The 15814-nt window shown below is 45.3% G+C and overlaps 1 protein-coding gene across 1 annotated transcript in view; it reads left to right on the forward strand.

Annotated features, from left to right (window-relative positions):
• The window catches only part of SMG1 (SMG1 nonsense mediated mRNA decay associated PI3K related kinase), a 1471505-nt gene that overhangs the window by 986334 nt on the left and 469357 nt on the right, over window positions 1-15814 (forward strand). The window contains exon 43 of the mRNA XM_085628855.1: window positions 4891-5029. Within this exon, the coding sequence (XP_085484981.1) occupies window positions 4891-5029 (139 nt within the window). The remainder of the gene's footprint in view (window positions 1-4890; window positions 5030-15814) is intronic.

Below are 15814 nucleotides of genomic sequence, written 5' to 3' on the forward strand. Positions count from 1 at the left end.
ATAAAATATTTAGTGTCTGTATATTCTGCAGTTTTTTTTTTCTGAGACGTGTAATACCAGAGACCATAAGCACAGTGGCGCCCCGTGACTTTAGAACCACTCGCTCCCTACTAAGTTTACAAAGCTAAGATGGACTCTGGAACCGCAGTGTCAGTGGGTGTGATTTTAAAGTAATGAGCCAGTAGCGGTAAGGCTGGAGACCGGAATGGAAGGATCAGAGGGGTGGCGTAGGGTCCGCGCTCCTCTTTCGGGATGCATACTTGCTGGGTAAGCGAGCCTCCGACAGGAGGCAGAGCCAGACCTGCGAGCAAAGAGCAGTCCGGAAATGACATCCTGCACTCCCCACTGCTCCGCCGCCCCCACTCCCCCCGCTACCCCATGGCTCCGTCTAACTTGGGGTCCAGCCTTTTCTTGAGTGATGATTACATTCATTCTAATGTGGCGTGCTAACCTGTCTCGCCATCAGTCTGCATTTGCCAGTGTCTCTAGTCGTGTATGTGTGTGTGTGCGTGCATGGGGAGGGGGGGTTCCTGCATCCGACATCTCCAAATACTTGTGTGCACTCTTTTTTTTTTTAAACTTATTTTTATTGCCATTTTCACATTTCATATATTGTACATCATACTACTTGTGTGCACTCTTGTGCGTTGTCAATGTCTCTTAATCCTTCTGGATGTGATGTCGGTGTTTTACGATTCCCCCATATTGTGTGTGTGTCTGTGCCTGATGTCAGTTACTCAAACATGGCTCCTCAAACACCATCTGTTATCAGCTATGTAACTTCCCCTCGATGTGAAACCGACCTTGAGGCCTGCAGATTCCTTCCTTGCTCCTCCTCATGTCTTTGTGTGCCTGGTGAATGCGTCAACAAGACGGAAGCGCTATCACTGTGCACAATCAGCGCCAGGGATCTGTGTATGTGTAAACCCTCAGGACACTCCCTCACAGCCCGTTCGCTATGTGTAACGTCGTCTTATAATAAAGCTTCTCTGTGGTACTTGACTCAGATGCTCTCGGCGCTAGATGTTCCACAGACTCCTATGCCGCAGATTAGGGGTCTCTAGTCTTGTTGCACAAGGCTGCAGACCTGCCATCTTTTCACGACACCCTGGTGGTGCGTAAATATTTCGCGTTTAAATTAACTGTGCATACATGTATCCTGTTTGAATAACCTGAATATTTGGCACGACTTTGCCCTTGTGGACAAATGTTGGGCACCCCCTATGCAAGAGATCTTCGGAGACTAAAGGGTTACGGTTCCTGTAGGTCCGACTATTATCCCTTTTTACATCCTTTTAACAGCTTACTGGTGCAAGGGACCTTCTAAGCCTGCAGCTTCAAGCCACGCCTCTGGGAGGAGCAATGACTGGGCTGTTGATGTGATGATGTTCTCCTTGTGATTACCTCACTTCTAGTTGTTGCGGAGCACCAAGGAAGAGACCCCTTAGGTGACCTTCCACAGCATGCTTAAGTTTGCCAGTTCATCTACTCAGTCATATTGGTTAAGTATCCGGCCCTTCAATCAATTAATCAGGTAGCATTTATACAGCACATAGCTGCTTCATAAGAAGCGTCTTGGCACTATCTGCAAGACAGACTGATGTACCAGTAGAAGAACCGTTTGATCTAGGCCTTATCAGAAAGGTTTTTAATTATTTTTAGGTCAAGCCTGGGCAGCGCATGCGCTGCTCTGTAGGCCATACTGTTTTGGAGTATGGACTATAAGCCCCACCATTCTCCGCCCATATGTGTCATTGGCTTATCATTGCCCTTCTTAAGTGCTGGCTTCTGATTCGGTAATAGACTTGTCAGTCCCTCTTTAGTACAGCCTTGTCTTCATTTGTAACCTCCCATGAGGACTGGCCCTTTTACTTCGGTTGTTACATGGTAGCCTTATTTACTCTGTAAGCACTATTTTTTTTAATTGTTTCTCCTACTGCAGGTACTACATGCTTTCCTGCAACATTCAGCATGCTATGCTTGCTTTCACTGGGTGCTTTTACAAAAAAAGCATTTGTTTTTCAACTTGACAAACACATGTTTTTTTGGGTAAAAGCACCCCATACCGCGCTTTCAACTTAATAGCAGCCACTGACCTGACCAGCATTTGCAATCCAATAGGTCTCACATTTTAGAAACTTTGCCCTATTGGTATTGTAAATGACAATACCTTTTATTATTGCATGTTTTTTAAACACAAAAGGTATTGCCATTTACAATGCCAATAGATCAAAATCTCGCTATTGCGAGACCTATTGCATTACAAATACTTGTTAACAATAGATGTAGACTTGGGAGATGACCCTAAACACTTGGCCACCAGTAACAAAAAAATGGGGTAGTAATGTATCTGAGGGTGCACATCATGACAGTTATTAGAATCAAATTGGGTGTATAGTAATAATTGTCAGAAAATCAATAAGATCGATAACAAGTTAAGTATATGGTGCCACTCGGGATGGGGAAGCACCCTACTACCTAAGTGCTGAAATATACGGATCATGCAAAGCAATCCCCGTAATAAACAGGTTTTTTACATAAAGAAATCCCGGCACTCTAAAGTCACGTATATTATTCTTATTGGTTATTAGCCAAAGGGACAAGGAACAAAGTAATGATAATGAAAAACTGGCTACGGAACAGATTAGGTCCTCACAAAAATATATGACAAAGAGTAATTTAATTCATAAATTTTACAGAAAGGAAAGTCATAATCATGAACACAAATCAGAACTCCCTAGTACATTTAGTTCTAGTTGTTGGTTCGTAGAAAGGAGACTTGTGTTCTCCAAATCTTGATCCAAATGGATGACAGCCGACACGTGTTTCGTCACGTATAGTGACTTCCTCAGGGCTTTGATTAAGGAGTCTTAGGACACTTTATATGTCAGACATGCAATTATGCTTCTGCCAGACGAAATATTGATTGTAGGATATTTCAAGGAACAAACTCAGAGATACGACATGATTCTGTGAAGAGGATCCAAGATTTTTAACCCTTGTGATGGTCCAAAGAGACAGTTTCAATCACAAGGAAGACTCCTGATGTCTGTACCAGTTGTGTATGAGAAATAACGAATAACCTAATCTGTTCCGTTGCCAGTTTTTCATTATCATTACTTTGTTCCTTGTCCCTTTGGCTAATGACCAATAAGAATAATATACATGACTTTAGAGTGCCGGGATTTCTTTATGTAAAAAACTTGGCCACCAGTGATCACCTCATTCTTGCAAGTGTTTTCCAAGCAAGAGAATCTGTTTTGTTGGCATTCCACTTCAGACAGTTGGCATGCATCCAGTTGGCAACGGCGATCATACATTGCTTAAAATTGGCAGTGCAAACTGTGACTCCGCAGACAATGATATAGTAAGCTGTGTATTTTCTGCATAGGATACCAGTGAGATTCCAAAAGATTTTACCACATCGGCCAGAAGTTTTATGAAAATATTAAAAGGGGTGGGTCTGAGGACTGAGCCTTATGGAACGATATTCTCTAAAGTCCGTGGATGAGAAAGGTGGAGATATCACGTGAAAGAGTAACTTTAAAAAGGAAGCAAGCCGAGCCCAGGCTTTGTCTCAGACCCCAGTCTCGTGTAAACGTAGCAGGAGCATCTAATTGGACACCGTCTCAAAAGCGTCACTTAGTTCCAGCAGGATAAGCGCTACACACCCTCCTTTGTCAACAGTTGGTCGCAAGGCCTCAGTCACTTAAAGAAGGGAAGAGTTGGTACTGTAGTCCGGTCGAAAACCATTTTGCAAGGGGTCTAATTACTGATGCATCTATATGAAGTCCACCAGTAGACTATGCACATGTTTCTCTACAACTTCAAGCAGAAAAGGTATATGAGAGATGGGACAGTGATTTTCCAGAAGAGAGGGGTCAAACATTGGTTTCTTTAGAAGTGGGATACATTTGTCATGTTTCCACACAATGGGCACCACACCGGTAGACATAGAAAGTTTAGCCAGACTCAGAAAAATGGGATAAGAATCGCCTTCACTTTAAATATCAGATCTGGTTTCAGCAGGTAATTGGGGGAGCCTGACTTAACTTTGCACATAATATCTTTGAGAGAACTGTCGTCCAGCAGTTTAAACTCCACCAGCCTGGCCCCCTCCCCACCCCCGTGCCATACTCTGAACTAGAACCTTCCACTTTATTTTTGGAATTGTCGCACAGAAAGTGTGCATAGATGTTGTTGACTTTTTTAATCAAATTAACCGGGATCCTATCACAAATGTCATCCGATGCCCCAGAAAGGATTGAGTTGACAGCAGTGTTTGGCAAGCTCTGGACAATGGCATGAATTTCTTTATAGGGACGCTCACGGTTATCAATTTGTCTGCGTAAAAGTCAGCACAAGCCTTTTTAACCAACTCATGATGCACTTCAATTCTTTTTAGCTGTAGTGTCATACAATTTCTGCCAGTTGCGCTCAAGCGCCTTGCATCACTGTTTTTTCCTCAATCAGTTTTGCATCACACCAAGGAGCTGAGCATCTATTTTTCTGCCTACTAGGTTGCAGAGAAACCAAATGATCCAGCGCAGATAATAGCCAAGCGTTTGTGATAATATAGTGAGAATGTTTGTGTTTTTATTGGACTTATTTGGTAATGCTTTGAAACTGCACTGAGTGGACTTAGACTTGGTGATGGAGAAAGATTCAAGAATGTGAATCAGTGAAAGGTGCTCGTGCTGGAGAACTGTAGTTACAGGTATAGAACTAGTTTCATCAGCATGCAGTATTAGACAGCGCAAACCTTGTATAGGTTGCTTTGTAAGTAATGAACACAGTGTTTATCACGACAAGAATTTTGTACAGTATTGTTGAAACATCACATAATTTTGTAACCGTCAAAATGCTAATTGATGTTTTCTCCCTTTTTAGTCTTACGCAAGATCCACTGCAGTTATGTCAATGGTTGGCTATATCATTGGTCTTGGAGACAGACATCTCGACAATGTTCTTATTGACATGACAACTGGAGAAGTTGTTCACATTGATTACAATGTTTGCTTTGAAAAAGGTAATTGCTCTACACGTATTGCTATATTAACAGTAATAGTGAGGTGATGTGAGGAAGAGAGGTTGACATTTTGATTAATCAACAGGGCTACCAATAAATGTTACGCTTTGTACTTGTATAATGTATTCCCACTGACACAAATGTAACTTCTTAGACTCTTCTGGTCATTGCTTCACTACCAGCAGTTCAGTTATATGTATACTGTAACATTTGGCCTTTTGTTTTTAAAGTTCCAAATTCTGTTTCTTTCCATGATTCATTTATCACTGCTTTTCATTTTGTAAATAATTGTAAGATATTCCATTCTCATACCATTTTATTCAGTAAGAACAGTAACCAGTGTATGTTGAAGAGACCATTTGTTTTCCACTCCTGTTAACACCACTAGAATGTTTTACTCCTTACAGGACATGCAATAGGAATCCAAAGTGTTTCTTGATAAAGCATACCAGAAAGTTCAAAATAAGGCTGTTTTAATTATTCAGCTTATTGTTACTTTCCTTATAGAAACACATGGCTGTTACTTCCTGTAAAGGGGTCACACTGGTAAAAATAAAGGTCTGCCTAAAGTCTGGGTATACACTACTTCTTTTGGACAGCTTCAAGGCTTAGCTTTGCCAATATTAAGATTTAGACAAATCCGTACCTTTAAAAGAAAGCATTATACATCCAACCAAATAACTTAAAAGAAACTAGTAATAATGTTACAACTAGAAACCACTAAAGCTTGAGTGTGAAAGTAAAACAGAGGCTTTCTTTGTTGGGCCTTGTTAAACCATCTACAGTAGTAGCCTATTAAAGTCTTGTGACATACGACATTTGCCAAAATTCAACTTATCTACCCAAACACAAATAGTAGAGAAGAACTTAAAAATATGTAGTCCACAGACCCTTCATCCAATATCTGTCTCTACATTTTCATCTGTTCTTGGTGTGATGGCACAAAGTAATCCACGTTCCATCCTTGAATAAATCGTAAAAGACCAGTTTAAATAGAAAGTTGTGTAATTATTTTGTTCATCAGTTTGTCTACGTTGTGACATATAATCTACAAATGCCCAGCCAGCTCAATATGTTCTTTCAAAGGGGCTTCATCAGGGCTGCAAAAGCATATACATAGAATATTAACAATTAAAAACATTTAAAACTCCTACAGACACAAAACACAATTTCATATATCACACTAGTGAGTTACAAATAACCCTGGATAAGGTAGGTCTCAAATGTCATTGCCATCCTTCTCATACAATATTCATATATAACAATTTCCAGTCAAAAAACTAAATTAAAACTACTTTCTTATAAGATACATTGCATTACATATCGGAGTTCTAATCTTTCGTGACTGGAAACTGGTTTATGTGAATATTGTCCGAAATGGATGGTGATGGCATTTGATAACTCGTAAGACTTTAGTCTACTCAAGGCTATTTGTTACTCACTATTGAATGCACCTTTTCCCCAGTTAGAGGTTTGATCAATTGCAGACCGTTATATAGAGACTCTGATTAATTCAGTAGACTTCAATTAAGATCTGATCCGATGGTGTAGCTGTCTGTTGGCATATTTCAAATAGAGCTGAAAAGAGCACCACCAGAAGCATAGGCACTCACTCCCTCCTGTTATTATATTAATAGAACCTTACATTTTGGGTTCTGGGGGTAATACAACCTTTCACTCATATTATCTTGTGATGGAACTGCAATTTTCTTGTTCCATTGAAAATGCAAACCTGCCCTTTTTCTTTACATTGTTCAAACATTGCATTCTGGACTCTGACAAAGGTACTGTTTTTGTGGTTCTGGAAGAATGTTGACTAAGTACTATATGGCATGTAGTACAGAATCTTATGCAGTGATGCTTGATGCAACTGTTCTATGTATACATGCATATTTTTTGCATTTCTTCCCCACTCACCACCTTAGCCCTGGTGGAGTGTGATCTGACACCGGTTGGAGAATGAGCTCTATGTAGGATGAAGCAATGGATAATGCAATATGTTATTCATCAGTTTGTTTGCCTTAATAAATAAAAATTTGGCATTTGTTCCCTGAAAGTTCACAAATAATGGACACTTACAGATCCTTGGTTTAATCCAGAGGAAAATGCAATGTGCTTTTCCCAACCTTGTTTTGTAAGATCTTTTCAGGCGAAGAAGCATGGGGGATGTTTGGAAGTTAGTCAAAAGAATAGTTGCCTCACTCTGATGGAAGTGATGAAGACTCAATATGCCCCTATGGAACTTTATGAATTGTTATGTGCAGTGAAGGACAGTAAATTGCTTGGCAAATACTGCTGACTAAAGGTAAAATGCACACCCAAAAAGTTATAGACCACAGGCTGCTTTTGTCTCGAAAGTCTTGGCTATTAGACTGCCAAATATCAGATAAATGTCCCAGTTTGGATGGTGCTATGCCGTATTAGAAGGAACAAATGCACCAGACCCACCTATCTCTTGAAGACCTTATATGATAGAGACATCTAGCCGCAGATTTTTTAACTTAGAATATAAACTTAGAAAATTCTTTGCAGCAGCACCTCTGCGCGCCGGGGGATGACGCAATACGACCCCGCCCTAACGTCGTCCACGTACGTGATGTCAGCGAGGTCATACAAGTCCCTCCCGGCGCGCTGACGTCAGTTTTCCTTCTTTTCAGCGTGCAGCGCGGATCCGGAGTAAGTGGTTCCTCTGGCCTGTTTTCAGGCCCCTTTTGACGCTTTGCGTCTGGAACAGTGTGCGATGCCTTCGGGCTTTAAATCGTGTACCACCTGTTCACTGCAAATGTCTGCGACGGACCCACATCTTATCTGTATGTGGTGTTTGGGCGAACAACAGGACTCGACGGATTACGACGCCTGCCAACACCTCAAGCCGAAGTCCCGGCGGGTGCGCCGGATGAAGCTCCTCTCGGCTAGCCTGTCCTGGTTGGGATCGTCTCGTCATCCGGCCTCCTCATCGCCGGCAGGCCCCTTTGGGCCCATAGACATCATTCACCCCTTATGGGTAAGTCGCAGCGCATGTCGCCGAGGTCCTCGACCTCACTTCCGTCTGTGGTTGGGGCACTGGTTCCTGGAACCCTACGGACGTGCGCCCCTGGGAGTCGCCCATCCCTTAGCTGCCTTGTCCGGGTGCGGGTGTGACTCTGATCCAAATGGAGGCCTATGCCGCGGCTCTGCAGGCCTCCCTTGGGTCCGCTTCTGTCCCTGGGGCGTCCTCGGGGGCCTCCGCTACTTATGGGGTCCCCGACACTCACCGGTGGGTTCGCCCCCTGCGCCAAATAAGCCCTTGCCCACCAGGGACGAAGGAGATGTGGTGTCAGGGTGCGGACAGGCTGGGTCCCCCTGTACGACCCATAGCACCCCTGCCATGTCGCATAGTCCCGTGGGGCTCCTTGTGGTGTCGCAGGTGGCTGCTTGTGCTCAAAGCCTTGCTTCGAGCACACCTCGGCCTTCCGGACAGCCAGCCGCCTGCCCGGAGCTGAGGTCGGCGCCGATCGACGCTGAAAACTCACCTCCCCAACTCTGACTCCGCTTCTTACTTCAGAGTCGGAGCCTGTTGTGGTTGAGGCTGAGTCTGCGCCGGTGCGGCACCGGAGGCTTTCCTCCCCGGATGGAGCCGACTCGGTGCCAGACGAGGCAGGGTCGGCACTGACTGAAGTCGTTTTGGCGCCACATTGGCGCCGTGTTGTTGACTCTTCTCTGGAAGCTTCCGGGGAGAGTTTGGCATCGCCTTCACGTCTGGCTACGCCGGGTCTATCCTTGCCTGTGCCCCCCTTAGAATTTGTGGACTCTGCAGGATCCCTGCCTCCTCAGGAGCCCCATCAGGACCCCCTTTCGTCAATGGGGCTTCCTTCCCTTGGGCATTGGTCGCACCCTCAGTGTATTGGAAGAGTTGGTTTACAGCCCTCACCTACAGACGAGTTGCTGTCCCCTCCTCGGAGGGCTACCGAGGCCGGTGCGGCGTTTCTTCGAGTAGTCTCCTTATCCACTCGTGTTCTAAACATGCAGCCCCCTTCGTTCCCCTTGCCTGTGGACCCTCTGCTTGATGTCCTTCACCATGGGTCAGGGAATGCGGAGCCCCTTCTTCCCTTTGAAGCGTCTCTTTATGACGCCCTTTTGGGCACCTGGGCTCGACCAGCTTTCGGTGATCCGGTGGCTCGTTCTGTTGTGGTTCTGTTGGCTGCTGGCCAGCCCTTTTTTACTGTGTGTTTTTCCTTTGTTTTTTTTAGACCATGCGGGGCCTGTGATTGGGCCCTCTGCATTTCCCCTCTGGCTGCTTGATAGGCCTCCTGCGGGTTTTTTGCCGCAGGTCTTTTTTGTTGTCTTCTGCTGCGGAAGTTTCTTCCGAAGAGGTTCCCATGTCTTGGGATATGACATGCACCATGTGGGGCAGGGTTGGCTGTTATATAGCCCTGGTATGTGCTGGGGAGTTGTTGTCGCCTGCGGGCTTCTGCTCTTCGTGGCATTATGGTATGTTGCAGATGCAGCTTCCTTCTTCGCCTTTTTGCTTGAGTGTTTCGTTCTATGGTGTCCCTGGCGTCTGGTGGAGCTTGCCAGTGACACCCTCTTGTTCTTTCTGCACCATTGTGCCTTCTTGGGGCTTAAGTGGGACTGTCATCCTGCCTTCTGCGCTGCTTCCAGTGTGCCTTGCACTCTGTTTTACCTCTTCTCCCTGTGGGGGGGATGGTCCCTGACTTCTGGACCCTCTTGCGGGCGTTGGATGATTCTTCCTGGGTGACCTTGAGTTCCCCTTTTCGGCTTTCGCCTGCTTCTTGCTGCTGGCGCCATCCTGTCTGGGATTGCCTTTGCTCTGCCTCTTCTCCTTGGTGTCTCTAGGTTGCTCTTCTCCTTTGGTGCTCCATTGCTTTCCTTGGCCTTGGGCGGAGGTTTTGTTGCCTCACGTGGCATGGGGTGTTTGGCCTCTTTGCGCCTTGCCTTGTCTCCTCTGCTGAGTGAGGATAGGCTAGATGTTCTGCTTCACTTCATTTCCCGAACCCTCCCGCCCCCCTCCCCCCCCCCCCCGGGGTTAGTGGCCTCTAACTGGCAGGGGTTTCCTTTTGCCTGGGGGACGAGGCTCCTCGTCCTGTTTTTGGACTCGGTCCTCTGTTCTGCCCTGGTGGGTGGGGTCCTCTCGCAGACCCTCCTTCCCCTTGGGTATGGCTAGGGTATCTATTCTACGTGAGGGAATCTGCGGCTTGTAGTCTCAATCAGATGTACTAGTTACTTACCTTCGGTAACGATGTATCTGGTAGAGCCGATTCTAGACGCAGATTCCTTCACGGCCAGCCCTTCCTCCCCGTTCTGCGAGGGCTTGTGATTTGGTCTTTTGCACTCGCTTCCCTGTGGGTGGCTGTGTCTTCTATGAGTGCATTATTTCCCTTTTTCCTTCCTGTTGTCACATAGGAGGATAGGTTTCTTGGTACTTCTGGCTCTTTGCGATCCTTGAGGTTGGGGTCCTTTGGCTGTGCCTCTGCCCTTGTTCCTGATGGGGGTTGTCACACAGTGTGATGCGGATGTCTTGAAGTTTTGTCGTTCCCTGTGTGTCCCCGACTGGATCCCCTTCATGTTCTTTGGTTGGGGTTGTAGTCCTGTTGCATGTTATCGTGACATTTTTGCATATGTCCCTAGTCTCCGAAGAAAACTGACGTAGGCGCGCCGGGGTGGGACTTATGTGACCTCGCTGGCGTCACGTGCAAGGACGACGCCTGGGCGGAGTCGCGTGATGCGGTCCCCCCCAGCGCGCAGGGATGCTGGGCCAAAAGTTTTTTCGGATCCAGTCTCACGTCTAGGGATAATTCTACGTGAAGGAATCTGCGGCTAGAATAGTCTCTACCAGGTACATCGTTTCCGAAGGTAAGTAACTCGTACTTTACATCCAAAGCTGAATACGCTTTACAAAAAATGAAAGGGAGACATTATGAAAGGGCTCCCGGTTTTCCGTTTAAACGGATTTTTACATATAAATACAGCTCTATGCTGACTCTGTCCCAACCCTACCGGCCTGTTGGATCCGTGCCTCCCCTCAGATCGCTGCACTCGAGGCTCTGTCTTAAAAAAACATAAATGAAAGAAGTCGCCGCACAGCTGCGCATAATGTTCAGGTAATGTGTGGGCTTCTCTTTAAAGAGCTTTGGGTGCAGAATTTAATACATGCAAAAGCCATTTCTGCCTTTGATCTCATCCGGAAGCAGGCAGCACGTGTCTGCCTGGGCTTTGAAAATACTAAATTAATTCACTGTTTATGGGGGTATCTTTGAAAGCGGAAGGGCTGTTAATTAATGCAAAAATCTCTCGATAGTTCAGCGCTCATTGCTGAAACATGCACGTGAAAAGCAAGTCACATGGTTGAATCCCTGGAGGCAAGGAGGGAAATAGTAGCACGTGTTATCTGCAGTGCTTAGAAACGACAGAAGTGAGTTACAAAGTATACATAAAAAACAAGTTGTCATAATGAATACTGGGCTAGCCTCTTAATATAGACAACCAATAGCTTTTCAGGGATGCCAGAGGCCCTGTGAACCCTCACCCCCCCCCCCCCCCCCAACACAAATAAATATTGTTCTTTCACCCCATGCCGTAGCCTCCCCCCAACGCCCCTGACTCCTCTTGTCCCAGGCCCCATACAGTGCACGTTTTAAGCACTTCAATTCACAGTGCTGCTGCAGGAGAAAAATGAATATTTCCCCCCGTGACAATCGGCATGCCTTGAGGCCCTGATTGAGAGATTTCATCCCAGAACGGAGGCTGGGGTGTGCGATCTTTTAGTCTCTGTTACTGTCTGTTTACCGGCTTATTCTTGGCCTGTTTGAGGCTCCTGGTGTTATGTATTAGCAGAGAAGGAGCCTACGCTCCCCTCCCGGGGTATTCTAAACATCTTTTGCCAGTAGAGAGCTCCCAAGCTACATGCCACGTCCTTAATTGTTAAGTATATATATCCGGAGAGGAGTATTTTGCAGTAGCCCCCTACAGCAGCTGGATATTTGCAGAAGCCAGACGGAGATCGAAGACGACCGGGTCGGAGGACCCGTTGAAGGTGTAATCCGTTAGTGAGTGAAAGACAGTGCTGCACGTAGGAGGGGTGGTGATGGCTTGGAGGAAATGTCAACCAATACAGTGAAAGAACGGGAAGCTGCAGCAGAAGAATTATTTAGCAATCGGCCTAAAGCAAGTACGAGCACAGAAGGCTCGCATGTCAGTCACAGCAATATTAATCAAGATGTCAAACAGTTATTAAATACACTTGAAAAGAAAATGAAAAATGAAATCGCCAAATGGTGGGAGCACAAATCGCTCACCAAGTATGAAGAGGTGGCAAGAGTTCCCCGGGAACTTAGCCTTTTGGCGCCAAGTTTTGATGAGCCCAACCCAGCCATGCTTAAAGAATAGGGGGAGAGCAACTTGATGGCGTCCATGAATCTAGTAAAAATCTTAATAAAGTACGCAGTGATTGATCGTCAAACTTTATTAGATGAAATCAACAAAATAAATGAAGAACTTGACAAATCAGAACAGAAAGATTTTATAACTAAATCCCGGAGTGAAATAGGTGAGAGATTGCGTAAACATGAAGATAGAATAAAATTACGCAAAGCGCATAAGTTTGCCCGCGATCAAGGGGACTATGAGCAGGGGCAAATATACACCTTTTCACGGAAGTTTGAACATGCAAAGAAGCTAAAATTTGAGGATAAAAGATCAAATAGAAGTATTAACGCAACACAACAACAAAGCCACACATTGCAAGCATTAGAAACCGAAGCAGATACGGAATCACTGACGAGCACATCGGGCTCAGAATATAGCAATTGTGAAGGGATAAACCCTAAAATTGTGTTAAGTTTGGGTGAAGAGATTGATTTTTTAGTGGAAGACCGACGTCAGACTCTCCGTCCGAGGAATCGAAACAATCAAACAGAAAAAAGAGAAATGCAAGGAGAGCAAGGAGAAAAAAGCAACAACAAAAAACCGCAACCAAAGAAAAAGCAACAATGGTACAGGAAGCAGCACTAAATGATCTGACTATCACTAATCTGTCCAATATCACCCTCATGCAAGCAGAGAAATGGCTTCTTTCCTAGGACTTAATTATTATCAAGAGAGCACGTTCAACTACGCGAGTACCAGGATTGACATATGTTTTATAAGGAAATTAAAACTTAAAAAGTTCTTTACAATCAAAGCGGGTAATGTGGATCTCAATGTACCCCCCGAGGATAACATTAATACTGACAAATCACCTACACTCCTAGCATCGGATGCAGAGATTCGTTTAACCCTTCATGAGCTGGGCACATCCACGAATGACTCGCAACAGCTAAATGATACAGGTGAAGTTAGTACTCAGAATCGTCTACAAAGAATTGACATTCCACAGAAGGGAGCAGGAGAAACTCCATTTAAACATAAGAGCACCTTCATTCCTATCATGCCGAAAGATGCCATAGACATTTTTCACGAGTGTGTGACAGAGGGTTTGAAACGACTGAATCGTACAACCAATGAGAATAACAGTCATAATAAAAAAAGTTACAATGAAGTGCAATATGTGAAACTTATGAAAAAACTGGGTGACAACCAAGAAATAATAATCAATAAATCAGACAAGGGAGGCAATATTGTCTTATGGCCTAAAAAAGATTACGATAGAGACGAAATTGTTTTAACCTAACTGCGATCGTAGAACGCTTCTGCTGAAGAGTCGGAAGTACGTTGCACTATTTTTAACATAGGGTGGTTGGGTTGGACTATCTTTTAAGAAATTGTGAAATTGTGATATTCCTGTATTTCTGCAAAGCCCACTCACCCGCACTATAAAATATAAAGTTCAAGCACTCGCCATTTGCGAGATTCACTCACCTTAGAGACACCGTTGGACGCCATTGTTGTTAGCGTTCTAGTAGCCTGCACTATATAAATGCAGGACACGCAAGCGGCAGCGCGCGCGCGCAGCGGGCGCGCCAGAGGCAAGCCTGTCTGCGCCCGTCCGCGCCTCGGTCGCGCCTTGCGCCAGAAACGCTGTTCAAAATTGCGCCGACAGACTATGCTACTCCAAAGATACCCTTCTTAAACTAGGGAACAGGTCACGGGAGGGACAGCAACAGGCATTGTCTTGTGGCTTAATCAACAGCAGGTCACTTATCAAACACCATCAAGATATTTACAACCTGCTGGAAGATTCAGACCTTGACTTGCTGTTCGTTACTGAGACTTGGATTCATGTTGTCTCCTCAGTAGAACTCTGGCTAGCTTGCCCCACTGGATATAAGATCATTCAAAAACCTCGTGTATCAGGGAGAGGGGGAGGGGTAGGGTTAATCTTTAAGGAACAGTGGGACTGTGCTATGCTACCGATTGAAGCCATAGCAGGCTATGAAATCATGGGCTTCTCTATACAGGAGGCTAAGGGGAGAGTGCTATCGGGTATGGTTTGCTACAGATCTCCGGGTTTGGACGCTAACCACCAGGCATTATTGGACACTATTGTCGCCTTGGCTTCCACACACTCCAGAATGCTGCTCTTGGGAGACTTCAATCTCTGGGAAACAGGGAGCTCTGGAAATCATCTACAAGCCCTGATTTACACCGGTGAGAACTGTGGCCTCCATCAGCTGGTCCAACAACCTACACACGTGGGAGGCCACATACTCGATCTAGTCTTCGCCAAACCCTCTGAAACGGAAGTAATCAGTATTACTCCACTAAACTGGACTGACCACTATTTAATACAGTTTAGGATTAGCATACAAGAGGATAAACTGGCTGTGAACAAACAAGCACATTTTAGGTGGGGAAGGGACGGGCTAAACTCTCCAGGAGAGGAGCATCCTCCTTATTCCCACATTCTAACCTGTTTGACCCAAAGGCTACACCGGAAGAAAACTATACTAGTTATAGTACTTCCATCAACTTAGTATTAGAAGGCCATATACCTAAAAAAAAAACTGAGAATGCGTTGTACTCCTTCGGCCCCCTGGTTCAGTGAGGAGCTAAAAGCGCTACGCCTCGTACGCAGACAGACGGAAAGAAGCTGGCGTAGACAGTACCTGGAAGCAGATAGAACAGCCTTAAAAATTATACAACTCCAATATAAGGCAGCTATTAGGGAAGCTAAGGCGAAATTTTATGCTAATTCCATTCTGCAGGCACCCAATGGAACTAGGGCACTTTTCAACATCGTTAGAGACCTTAGTAACCCGGGCTGTATGGCCAGTACTATCCAGCCATCACAAAACTTGTGCAACAAAATTGCTACTTTTTTTGTTGAGAAGGTCAACAATATCGTGGGTGGGTTCGATCAGAATGCTATAGAGCCCTCCACGATTAGCGTAGACACCGGAAGAGAAACTACTCTGAGCCATTTTATCCCCCCTACGGAGGATTCTTTTCATGAGATAGCGCAGGAGATTTCATCAGGATCACCCTTGGACCCCCTTCCTCACAAGATCTGGAAGGAGCTCGGACCCGCCCTATTCTCAGATCTGTGGCAAATTTGTTGCCAATCCCTGAGTGAAGGCACTGTACCAAGCAGGTGGAAACAGGCAATGGTCACCCCATTACTGAAAAAACCCTCTCTTGATCCCTCATCACCAGCTAATTTCCGCCCAATTTCCCTGTTGCCATTTCCAATTAAAATCTTGGAAAAATTAGTCAGCAAATCCCTGTCCAATTTTTTGGAAGAACATCTGATCTTGGACAGGGACCAGTTTGGCTTCCGGCCTGGGCACGGGACGGAAACTGCCGTCTGGACTAACTTCGAATGCGTGCCGACAGTGGATGTTCCTCTGT

The sequence above is a fragment of the Triturus cristatus genome, chromosome 10, assembly GCF_964204655.1.
Source record: "Triturus cristatus chromosome 10, aTriCri1.1, whole genome shotgun sequence".
NCBI classification, from domain to species: Eukaryota; Metazoa; Chordata; class Amphibia; order Caudata; family Salamandridae; genus Triturus; species Triturus cristatus.